Here is a 12,386-nt window from a genome sequence, read left to right on the forward strand (position 1 = left end):
CTGGAGATTTGTTTGACTACACCCTTGCGAGCTCGAGCCACCGCTGCTTCCTTGTACCTTTACCGTAAGGCCTTCTGTCGCCAAATCGCTCTCTCTCTCTCTCTCTCTCTGTCTCGACTTTCTGCGCGTACGCCTACTGCTCCGTGTGACACGATAAGACATCTGACCAACCCGCTACCTCCTCCAATCCCATCCCTTCGTCCTTGCCTGCGCCAAATTCCACGAGCCACAAACAGGTGAACCTGGTCGCATTCACTCCTACTCTCTTCGCGTCCGCCATTGCCTCTCTCCAACGCTACTCTCTTCGCGAGATTCGTCGTCTCTACACTCCAGCCAACCTTTAGCTGTACCTGTCCGCCACACCGCCAGCTATCCCCATTGCCTTCATGTGCCCGTCCGCTTCCACCCCGTCCAAACGCGCCCGTCAATTCTCTCTGTCCTGCTACGGCCTTCGCCATGCTTGCCTGTCCCGCCGTATACGTCGACGCCTGCCCTTCTCGAAGCCACAATGCAGAACAAAGGACCCGGGGCCAATCGGCTGAGCATGCTGTCTGCGCAAAGACTACAGAAGCAATGACCGAGACGTTCAAGAGTCTGGCTAATTCAATGCGCTATTGTCTCCACGAAGATTCTGGACAAGCTGGCAGTCTATTGGACCTATTCGTTCCTGTCGCTACCCGTCTAGACCCTTCACCTCCATCTTATGCCGATTCCGCCTCTGATCTCCCCCCAGACTACACCTCAACAGATGCTGCTGCCGCTGCCAAGACTGTGGAAAGCAGATGGTGTCTGGAATCTTGCCCATCGCCTGCACCGCCGGCATACCAACCCACAGGTCCTCTGTACATCCCATCGCCTCTTCCAATTGCCTGCCCCAGACCGTGTCTAGACTCAAAATCTCTTGATGGTGTTCGTATGCACGGCAAGAAGAAGAAGAAACCCGCAGCTACTGGCGAGTGGCCCGGTGATAACAATAAGACGAACAACGGGGCCGATGGCGGCGAGAAGGACGAGAATGCTGATGGCGACAAGCCCGCAGACTCTGCCGGCGCTGGTGGAGGCAATGACGGCAATGGCGGGAATGACAACAATGGCGGCGGTGACGATGACGAATGGGGTAATGAGTGGTCCAGTGGTAACAAGAAGAAGAAGAAAGGCAAGAACAAGAAACCCGACGAGGAGGAGGAGAAGCGAAAGAAAGAGGAAGAAGAGCAGAAGAAACGCGATGAAGAGTCCCACAAGAAGGCTGAAGAAGAGGCCAAGCGCGTAGCCGATGAGGCTGCTGCTGCTCCTGCTGCTACTGCTGCTACAACAATAGACAATGATGGCTGGGCTGAGACGAATGGCGACGAGCCCTGGGGTTTTACGACTACGACATCAAAGAAGAAAAAGAAGAAAGGCAAGACCGAGCCAGCTGCAGTTCCTCCTCCCCCCAACGACGAGACGTCAGTGAACAAATTCGAGGAAGTATCTCTCGACGATCCACCCCAGGTCGACCTTAACCTTGGCGAACTCACGAGCGGCGACGCAAGTGGAGGCGGAGGCTGGGCCACGAATTGGGACACCCCCTGGACCTTTGACCCAAAGGATGAGCAAAAGCAAGCGGACGCTAGTCCTTGGAATTTCTCTCGTATTGATAGCACCAAGACTAAAGACAAGGATGAGCAGACGAACACTTCGTTTGGTTTCAGCTTAGATCTTGGCGACGTAGGTTCTTCTGCTGCGCCGGAGAAATCGAAAGAAGATAAGAATGCTGGTGAAGAGGGTTGGGACTTCAACTGGGATACTACCTCAGGCAACAACAAGAAAAAAGAAAAGAAGAAAGGAGCTGCATCCAAGGCTACCGACAATGCGCCCACTGAGCCTGAAAATGCCCAAGTCAGTACAGAGGAACCCGAAGATGACATTTGGTCCTCATGGGGTCCTGTAGGTACAAAAGCTGACAAGTCCAAGAAGAAAAAGGCCATTAACGCCATCGATGAAGCTAACCAAGAGCCTGAGCCAACTCCACACCCTTCCCTGCCAGAACCCGACGCCAAAGCCAATGACTCTCTCGGTTTCACGGTATCAACGAGCGGCAAGAAGAAGGGCAAGAAGAACAAAAAGGACGAGTCTGCACCACCTCCACAGGAACCAATTCCTCCACCTGAGCCTGAACCGGTGCCCGAGCCCGAGCCCGAACCAGACTCTGTTGCCAATGGGGAAACGACGCCAGCAGATGACATTTGGGCAAGCAACACTTGGGGCGTGACAGTCAAGGACAAGAAGAAGCTCAAAAAGGCAGGCAAGCTCGGCAAGGACCCGGAACCTATCAAAGAGGATAAGCCAGTCACTGAAGACCTAGTCGACGACAAACAGCCAGACGACTGGACAGACGTGTGGGGTGCTGCCAAGCTCAACAAGAAGAATGACGAGACTGATCTGACGCCAGCCCATGATTCCTGGACATCGACCACGATCGGGGGGAAAAAGGGCAAAAAAGGCAAGAAGGGTGCGGTTGAGCCTGTCCACGAACCGATCTCGAAACCACAACCGAAGCGAAACGAATTTGCGCCGTCTGAAGATTGGCCAGAATGGGGGTCCAGCAACGACAACAAGAGCCAGCAAGACGCACCTCCCGCAACTCTGGATGTTTCAGGAGAGGAAAAGGGTTCTTCATGGTCATTTGGGTCCATGATATTCGGAAAGAAGACCAAAGCTATCGAGTCTGGAGTTGGAGATGTGACAGTACAACAGGCCGATGGCGTGGAAGAACCAAGAGGTGATGCCGACGGGGACTGGTCTTGGGCTTCAAGTACAAAGTCCAAGAAGATGAAGCCAGAGAAGACAGTTGCCGAAGAAATCACGGACGGTGCCGAAGCTAGCACTCCCATTCAGCAACCTGACAAAATCGAGACAGATTCGAATGGTCCAGACGAGACTTGGGGCTGGGGAGGTTCTGCCACTCGAACCAAGAAGAAAGGCAAGAAAAGCGGATTAGATAGCTCTGTACCTGCCGCATCCAAGCCAGCCGATGACAAGGAGACCTTGTCGATCGAGCCTGCTCCTGAAGACCCTGCCCCTGTCGAAGACGATCCCTGGACAAACCTCACGGCGGCCAAGCCCAAGAAAGGCTCTAAGAAGACTGCCGGGAAGATGGAACCTACCGTAGTAGAGAAGTCAGATGACATTGTCGCCATTGTCGATGAGTCCAAGCCGGAACCTGCGGAAGAAAAGTCAGCAGCAGCAAAAGATGCGTTGGGGACGAAGGCCACCAAGAAGGAAACGCCCAGAGAGAAGAAGGCCAGGGAAGCAAAGGAGAAGAGAGAAGAAGAGAAGCGCAAAGAAGAAGAGAAGAAGGAGAAGTCGAAGAAGGCCAAGGAAGAGAAGGCACGGATAGCCAAAGAAGAAAAAGAGCGCCAAGAGCAAGAAGATCTTGAGCGTGAGAAGGAAGAGGAAGCGAACCGGATAGCCAAAGAAGAAGAAGAGAAAGCCAAAAAAGAGAAAGAAGCTGCTGCCAAAGCCAAGGAAGAGGCAGAAGCTGCAGCCGCGGCTGAAAAGGCCAAGGAGGAAGAGGAGGCAAAGACGAAAGTCGAAGAAGCCCCGAGCTGGGGATTCTCTACCAAGCCCAAGAAAGGTAAGAAAGCTAGAGAGGAGGCCGAGCGTAAGGCGAAGGAGGAGGCAGAGCGTAAAGCCGAGGAAGAAAAAGCCAAGGCGGAAGAAAAAGCCAAGGCGGCAGAAGAAGCCAAAGCAGAGGAAGAGGCCCAAGCAGCAGCAGCAGCAGCAAAGGCAAAGGAAGAGGAAGAAGCCAAGAAGAAAGCCGACGAAGATGCCTTGTTCGGCCATTCTAACAAATCTGCCACAAAGAAGGGCAAGAAGAACAAGGGACCTGCTAAAGCTGTCGAGCTCACGCCCGAACCGCCACTACCGTCGCCTCCCCCAGCAGAACCAGAGGCCCTGATTGACATCGCGGAAGACAAGCCTGCAGCGAAAGAGGGTGGCTGGGGCGTGGGGGCATTTTGGGGGGTTAGCCTGAAGAAGACACAGAAAGTTGGGGAACTCAAGGAGATCGACAAGGCTGTCCAAGAAGAGTCGTTTGTGGATGACCCTCCTCTAGAAGAGACGGCGACCGGCTCGAAGTCTGATGATGTCGATCCACCTCCACCAGCCGAAGAGGCGCCTGCAGAGAAAGTCCCTTCAAAGTCTAAAAAGCTTTCGGCGGCAGAAAAAGCCAAGGCCGAGAAGGAAGCGAAGAAGAAGGAGAAGGAGGAGGAGAAGGAGGCAAAGAAGAGAGAGAAAGAAGAGGCGAAGAAAGCGAAAGAAGCAAAAGAAGCAGAAGAAGCAGAGGCGGCTGCTGCTGCTGCTGCCGCCGCCGCCGCCGCCGATGCTGCCGCTGCCGCTGCGATCGAAGAGCCTCCGCCAGTGGAGCCTCCAGCCATTGAAGTTGTAGAAGCAACTCCCAAGAAGTCCTCCAAGAAGACGGAAAAATCGTCAAAGGCCACGTCAAAGTCCAAGAAGAAACACGTCGAGCCAGAGGTTGTCGTTCCTGAATCCGAACCCGATCCGGAGCCCGAGCCTGAGCCTGAACCTGAGCCTGAGATTCCCAAAATATCTACACCCATCCCGGGCGGCTTTCCCGAAGATGACGACTTTGTGGAGATTGTCGAGGAACCCCCCAAGGAAGAGAAGCCGAAAAAGACGTCCAAGGCTGAGAAATCTGACAGGAAACTAAAGAAATCTGCAAAGTCGTCCAAATTGTCGGCCGACATTGCGGCGTCGCCCCCTCCTCCTCCACCGCCGCCAGCCCCTGTCGAGCCTGTCGAGCCTGTCGTGGAGCCTGCCGAAGAGCTTGTCGAAGAGCCCGTCGACGATGTCGCGCCAGCCCAGCCGCCAACACCACCGCCTGAGCCCGAGGTCAAAGATGAATCGGCAAAGAAGGAGCGTGCGAAAGTGGTTCGGGACAAAGGCGCAGCTTCGTCTTGGGGATTCTGGGGGTCATCCGGCGCGGCGGCGGCGGCGGCAACACCGGCTGGCAAGAAGAAGGCCAAGGATGACAGCGCTGTCTCTAGCAAGGCGAAATCGTCTTCTGGCCTGCAGCGATCCAAGTCAGTCAGAGCGGCGTCGAGTAAACATACGGATGGGGAGAAGTCGTCAAAGGACTCGGCGTCTGACCAGGCAGCCAAGACACGATCCTCTAAGCCGCGCGCGTCACGTGGCTCGTCGAGCTTCTCCATGTTCAGCCCCGCTCCTGTCATTCCGTCGCGCACCCGTTCCACCAGACAGACTGCAACACCCAGAACACAATCACGACGCACATCTGTCGACCGAGACGCCGGAATGCTGTCTCCGCCTCCATCTGATGCCGATGCCGCAAAGATATCGTCCAAGGCCGCGAAACTGATGGGAATGAAGGCCGCCACGTCGAAGCGCAAGTCAGCTAGCGTTCCAAAGGGCAAGAGAGGTAAGCCAAAGTTCATCAACTGATCCATATATGCGAGGTATCCAGCGACTGACCCATACCTTGTAGCCGTTCCGGATCCTTATGCGATCTCTGATGATGACATGATCATGGTCGATGCTGACCCTGGAACGCCTACGCCGCGCAACAGAAGATCCAAACGCGACTCGAAGATGGAGTCTGCGCCGCCCCCACCGGGAGAAGCGAACTTGATGGACTTTGAAGCATCTGCGCCAAACGACGCTGCGGCCTTTGAAACTCCAGCCTCGAGGGCGCCACCAATGCGTCGCAGTCAGTCGACCGCCAAGAAGTCGACGGGCGGAGGTCTGCTAGGTATGTTTGGACTTTCTTCGAAGAAGCAAGTAGTAGAGCCAGCAATAGATGATCGCTTCGATCGTAGACGAGGCTACGAGACCGACGGAGTGGTCTCGTCATCTCGTCGGAAGCGTTCTACTGTACCCGAGGATACGGACGATCCGAAACGTGCATCGCGTCGTGAGAGCACTCGGCAGACTCATCGTCGCAGGCCGTCGGATACGGACGGCGCGGTAACTGATGCCATGCCCGGCGCAGCTACCGATGTTGACGAAGATGCACGCCGAGCTGAGCGCCGAGCGGCCAGAAGGGCCGAGAAAGAGGCCCGTGCAGCAAAACCTCTGGAGGCTGAAGACCGCGCAGCACGACGTCGTGACCGCGAGCGGGAAAAAATCCGAGCGGTAGAAGGGGATCGCAAACGTGCCAAAGATTCACGCGATCGTCGTATGCGGGAGGATGCCGAGGCCGATGCGCAGAGACAGGAAGACAAGCGTCAGCGCCGTCGGGAGCGTGAGGAGCGGCGCGCTGCCGAAGAGCAGCGTGACCGGGAGCTGAAAGAAAGCGAGGAACGTGCCAAAGAGGATGAGAAGCTGCGTGAGAAGGAAGAGCGGAGGGCTGCCCGTCGACGCGAGCGTGAGCGTGAGAGTGCGGCCGCAGCTCTTGCAGGCGTTGATGCATCTGCATATGAGCGAGACCGTCCGAGGCATTCCGAACGCCGTAGAAGCCACATGGATGATGATCCTGTCCGCCGCCTCCGCCATGAAGATCGGAAAATGCGACGAGTCTCCGAGATGGACACCGAACGTCGGTCCAAGCATCGAAGCTCCCGCGCGCCTCCTGCTGACGCGGTTATTGACGACTATTTTGACGCCCGCAATGGCGGCACTGCCTCGCGCAAAGCGCCAGCCGAGACTCCGTACCTTTCCACCGGAAACGACAAGACTTCTTCGTGGGTCCATAGCATCACCACCGAGCCACCACTGCCACCGCCCGAGACTGCCACAGTCATTGACGCACCGCCTGGAAAGGACCATCCTGATGGCGAGGACGGTGAGGCAACTGACCCGGAGGAGATTCGGCGTCGTGCGAGACGCGATCGTCGCCGTGCGGAGCGAAACGACCGCGAACGCGAGAGAAGCGGCAAGGAGAGAGAGCTGCCTCGCGAACGGGAGCGAGATCGCGGCGACCGGGACCGAAAGAGCGAGAGACGTCGCAGCACCTACGATACCGTCCAGCGCAGCAGTGACGGAAGCCATGGCGACGACCGCAAGCGACGCAGCCATGCGTATCCCGTCGAGCCTCCTGCGCCGATCGCAGGGGGCAAGAAGACGAGCTGGTTCAAGAAGTTTGGCATTTGAGAGCGACAGTTACAGGCCTTTATGCATCATCTATGTTTTGTTTTTCCAACATCTAGGAGTCTTTGCTTTGCGATGGAGCCGTCAAAGCCATTTGTTGTTTTTATTAGCATATCTGCGAGAGAGAGAGCTATTGGACCTGAGAGCCGTTGGACGTGATAACGATATACCCCCTACTTCTTGGCATGCAGCATTCGAGCGGGAGTTTTTAATTCGAATATCAAGATTCGTGTATCTATGTATGTATTAGTCGGTAGAGCCGGGATCATTACCGGTTTCCGTGAAACATATGTACGACCAACTAGCGATAATACCCCCGATACACACACTGTTAACCACCTGCTTCTTGATCAACATTCGGATCTGCGTTATGTGAGGCGATAGCTTTGAATACCGAGCTCGGGCTGTCTGTCTGCTTTGTGCTTTGCAATCTGTTAACTGTTCATTTTTGTTGTGTTTTGTTATTGTTGGTTGTCGTGGTAGATACCCCTTTTAATTTATTATTCTTTTTCTTCTCTTTTCTGTTCAATGTTAATTAGGGGTAAAGAGAAGTTCTTTTTTTCACGGGGGCGGGACCGGTTTCCCTTCTACTATTATCGGAACTCGATGGTTCTACTTGTCTTTGTCTATGTCTATGTCTACGTTTACTCGCTTTACTTATCAAATAATAATAATAATAATAATAATAATAATCATAATGATAATAATAAGATTAAGCCGCTTGGTGGCAGTTTGGCCGCTGAAAACGGCGGTTATAACGGTATTTTTCGGCGGTATCTCAGCCAGCGGTCTAACAAGCATTTCTACCGTGCTCGAGCCCAGCACACAACTATCCATACTCGCCGTATCTATCCTACCTACGACTACCGCGGCGAGCACCATCATGTCGTCGCAGGCCTCCGTCGTACCGCCCTTAATACTCCCTGGATACATGGAGCCCGCTTGCAATCGTACGCGCCTAGTGTCTACTCCTCGCTAGAACCGTGCCGTACCGTAACTAGACACCTTTATAAAAGTACTTAAAACCGTCCTGCCGTCCATCTCCCTCCGTTCAGGATGGAACCTTTGCCAAGTGGCTTGAATTCATAGAAAAGGCTGACCGAGTCGATGTTATCAAATATCAAGAGCCAATTATCATCTAATGAGTCTCAGTCAATTCGTTCTATCCTTGTCTTCGTAGATAACGGCCTAAGCGACCCCGCCAGCGAACAGCACCTCTGAGTAGGCAGCTATTCCCTTTCGCATACATTCCACTAGGCTGAGCTTTCGATCATAGCCTGAAGCGTTCTGCCATGACCGCCCTGAAAGAGCGACTTGATCGCATCGTGCCTAGCATAGAGCGGATTTGCGATGTCTCAGGCATCGCCGGCTTATCGTTGGGTATTATCAGTCGCGGTCAAATTGTCACTACAATACATCACGGCTACAAAAACATCGATAACAAAGCGAAGCCCGACGATGACACTGCGTATGGAATCGGATCGTTAACGAAAGGCTTCACCGCGGCGACGTTGGCAAGTCTCGTTGACGAAGGAGCTGTCACGTGGGACACGAGCATCAAGAGCATCATACCGGACTTTCGCACCACCAGTGCTGAAGTAACTGAGAGACTGACAGTCAAAGATGCGCTAGCCCATAGAATGGGTCTCACGCGTTCCAACCAGTTGTGGCATGGAAAGGACAACCACATTCTCATCGAGAAGAGTCACGTCATCAAGCACTTCACCACCATGCGAAACACCCAACCTTTCCGCTCGAAAATGCACTACAATAACTGGGGATATGCGCTTGCTGGGGCTGTAGTTGAGAAGTTGACCGAACAAGACTGGGGAACGGCGGTCACCGACAGAGTGCTTCGTCCATTTGGCCTAAGCAAGACATACACGCGTCCCCATGAAAGTGCAGACTTCGCTTCACCGTACGCGGCTTTGGACGATAGGACTTGCGTTCCTCTTGAACCTTTCAAAGTGAAAGCTGGCACACTCATGGATTCATCACAAGGCTTATGGAGCACGGTGACCGACATGCTTCAGTGGTGTTCGAAACTGTTGAGAGCCAATGAGCAGCAGAACAACAAACAAGACGTGGACAACGAATCTATGATCCAGCTTACCGAGATCTTTTCACCGCAGATCAAGATATCCGACGATGAGAAGGGACCGTTTTACGGCTTAGGTTGGGCCTTGACGGACCTGCCCTCGCCCATGGGCGCTCTCGGCTGCAACCCGGGACTTATCTCACACATGCCTACGGTCGGCAAGAGCTCAAAGGAAAGGATCATATACTCGCAAGGAAGCCTTGCTGGCTACACAGCGAATCTGATACTAGTCCCTGGTCAAGATGTTGGAATCGCTGTCCTGACCAATTCTATTGCTCTGAATGACGGGGCCGATTGGGTCGCTCAAGCTGTACTGGAGGCTGTCCTGGACGAGCAGCAGCCTAATGACTTCGTACAGGCTGCTACAACAAGTGCTCAGAGCATGGTGGACAAGTTTCCACAGATGGAGAAACGTCTTCGAGAGTCCCAACATTCGGACGCACCACCCAAACGGCTGACGGAATACACGGGGGTGTATCGCAATGACATCAAAGATTTCTGCATTGGCATCCGTGAAGACGGCAGCCACAACGCTTTAGCATTATACTTCCAAGACAAAGACTCGCAACGATGGCCACTAAAACACTACCAAGCGGACGAGTTTACATGGTTGATGTCGCATGACGAAGCAGTCAGGCATGCAAGGTTCCCGTATCCGCCCGAGAAGATTTTCAAGTTCGGCTTCGAATCGTCAAACGGTCAGATTTCGGGCTTGTGGTGGACTCACGACCTTGACTCGGAGCCTGAGTTCTTCCAAAAGACATCGGGACCGAGGGACGCCGGCGTGGGGTCATCGTCGGTGGGATACGAACCTGCAAGTTTGACACCCCGCTGACTATAGATAGCACAAATGAACACTCTCTAACAGCTACCCGTACACGTAGTCTTCTGTTGGCTCTGGTGGTGGCTGGCATCGCTCTCTACTACGCCTGTTTGCGCGGAAAGGGTCGAAGTTGGCGTGACATCAAACGACTTTGAGTACGAGGGCGTTCGACCAATCCTTTCCGTCGATCGTGCCCGCCTATCGTGCTGTGACGCGTGAGCGGTGTGTTGTTTGTGTGTCGCCAGTGGCTATGCGCACAGGAAAGGTGGCGCGATTAAGCATTTGACGAATTGGTTTTCATCGCCTGGCACGTAGCACGTCGACATGTACTGGCGTACGTGTCATAGATATAATCATAAGCCTGAAAATCGATGTGCGCCCGATTGCAACATTCGTTCTTGCAGCCGCATTCATGAAAAAGCTGGAGATCTGAAGGCCACGTGTCCCGAACTAAACATGATCGTTCCTAAGGTCTGAAACATCTGTATGTATGTAAGTTCATTAGGCCATGCACCACGTGGGTATGGGCCGTTACTATGTGCCAGCTATGTACATCCTACACCACGCGGTAGCTCCACTTCAGAAGCCAACTATGAGAGCCGATTATCCGACTAAAACTCCTATGCTCAACGCAGGAAAAGAGAGAGAGAGAGTTAGGTTTAGCCTGCATGGTTAGCATTATGTGACCTTTATCCATAGGAGAGCTCCAATGTCGCGCGCTTCTTAAATAGCTACATGCTTATAAAGGCTATCTAGTTATAGGCTATTTAAGGTTTATTAGTCGTTTCTGCCTTAAGCACTCGAGCATAGTATACAACTACTCGTCGCATCCTACCTACGACTATTAACACGACCAGCACCATTATGTCGATGCTCCTTTGCAATGTAGACTGATCGACAGTACGGCCATCGGACCCGTGGAGCCCGCTCGCGATGGCACGCGCCTGGTGCCTCTCTCCTCCTTGCTGGAACCGTGCCGCACCGCAACTAGATACTGTTACAAGAGTACTAAGTAAACATTCCTCGTCGTTCCATCACTCCATTGTGTCTGTAATTATCCTTTACCTCCTCCAGTTTGTTATACTCATAATCTCCGTATGAATTGCTACTAGAGCCTTGATAGAACACATCTGAGCCTCAAGCTTGAAGTCATACCTTTGCAAACACCTACGGGCCGGAGGCAATGAACCCCTAATTAGTTGGAGAAAGCAGAGAGACACAGGTGAGCACTGGAAAAGGATGCGTTGAATAGCATCCGATGGGTCTTCGAGCTAGGCATCAGTGCAGCCAACATCACGATGATATATAGCGGCTCTACACCATGCTGAGATTTGGCCCACGCGCATGTACTCGCTTCAAATTTTCCTCTCACATCTCCCAAATTTCGCGCTTCCAGAGTACGAAAATGAATGCCAGCGAGCTCTTCGAGGTGGAGCGCCTTCCGTGGTATAGCCATAATCAGTTTTATCCAGCACGACCTGGTGAGATTCTCGATTCTAGCTTCAGGGTTATGGATAGGAAAACTCGGTTACGGTGCATACTCCACGGTCTGGCTGTGTCCGGATATGGATCCGGTATGTTTGGCGTTCTTCACCTCCACCCACCCACCCTTCAAAGTCTGACCTTCCATGGATGCACAGAGAACGAGACGCCGGCTTCGTCGCTGTCAAGATTTGTACCCGAGATGCCGAAAAGACCCCACAGCTCAATCGAGAGCTAGACTTTTACGAGCATGTCAGTTCGATGGAATCACAGCATCGCGGCCAAGTATACATCCGCGGACTGTACGGCGAATTTGAGCTCGACAGTCCGACTGGCAAACATTTGTGCTTTGTTCATCCACCCATGCACATGACTATTCGACAGCTCCAGTATTACTACCCAGCACACAAGCTCGACGTTCCGCTTCTGAAGTGCACGCTAGCCAATGTGCTACAGGAGCTGTCGTTCTTACACGACGAGGCCAAGGTCGTACATGCAAGTACGGCAAGACGATGCAACATGATTTGAATCAAAACTGACAAGTTAGACATCGATCCTGGAAATATCATGCTGACTGTGCATGATGACACTATTCTGGGAAACTTCGAGAAAGCTGAAGCAGATGACCCGTCACCAGCCAAAGTGATGGACGACACACGCACCATTTACCGTTCCCGTAAGCTTCCCCCCTCCTACGGGCGATCTCTGGGGCCAACCAGTTCTCTGTGACTTTGGCGAAGCGCGGATAGGAGATTCCCACTCTGGCTTGATTCAGCCTGAGCTATACCGTGCACCAGAGATAATCTTCGAGATGGAGTGGGGCTCCAAGGTGGACGTCTGGAGTGTCGCCACGTTGGCAAGTATTCAAATACTATT

The 12,386-nt window shown here is 53.3% G+C and overlaps 3 protein-coding genes across 3 annotated transcripts; all 3 read left to right on the top strand.

Annotated features, from left to right (window-relative positions):
• Nucleotides 1-456: 456 nt before the first annotated feature.
• EJ05DRAFT_496447 (uncharacterized protein) lies at nucleotides 457-7,110 on the top strand (the record flags this gene model as incomplete). The annotated part of the gene is made up of 2 exons (XM_033746394.1): nucleotides 457-5,440; nucleotides 5,507-7,110. The coding sequence occupies 2 exons, from the start codon at nucleotides 457-459 to the stop codon at nucleotides 7,108-7,110; spliced, it is 6,588 nt and encodes a 2,195-aa protein (XP_033603989.1).
• Nucleotides 7,111-8,399: 1,289 nt separating this feature from the next.
• On the top strand, nucleotides 8,400-10,501 carry EJ05DRAFT_507198 (beta-lactamase/transpeptidase-like protein; the record flags this gene model as incomplete). Its single annotated transcript, XM_033747891.1, has 1 exon — nucleotides 8,400-10,501. The coding sequence occupies one exon, from the start codon at nucleotides 8,400-8,402 to the stop codon at nucleotides 10,038-10,040; it is 1,641 nt and encodes a 546-aa protein (XP_033603990.1). The 3' UTR covers nucleotides 10,041-10,501.
• Nucleotides 10,502-11,540: 1,039 nt separating this feature from the next.
• On the top strand, nucleotides 11,541-12,339 carry EJ05DRAFT_175998 (uncharacterized protein). Its single transcript, XM_033739550.1, has 3 exons — nucleotides 11,541-11,602; nucleotides 11,669-12,009; nucleotides 12,058-12,339. The coding sequence occupies exons 2-3, from the start codon at nucleotides 11,772-11,774 to the stop codon at nucleotides 12,237-12,239; spliced, it is 420 nt and encodes a 139-aa protein (XP_033603991.1). The 5' UTR covers nucleotides 11,541-11,602; nucleotides 11,669-11,771; the 3' UTR covers nucleotides 12,240-12,339.
• Nucleotides 12,340-12,386: the final 47 nt, after the last annotated feature.

This window comes from Pseudovirgaria hyperparasitica (genome assembly GCF_010093815.1).
Source record: "Pseudovirgaria hyperparasitica strain CBS 121739 unplaced genomic scaffold EJ05scaffold_2, whole genome shotgun sequence".
NCBI lineage: Eukaryota > Fungi > Ascomycota > Dothideomycetes > Acrospermales > Acrospermaceae > Pseudovirgaria > Pseudovirgaria hyperparasitica.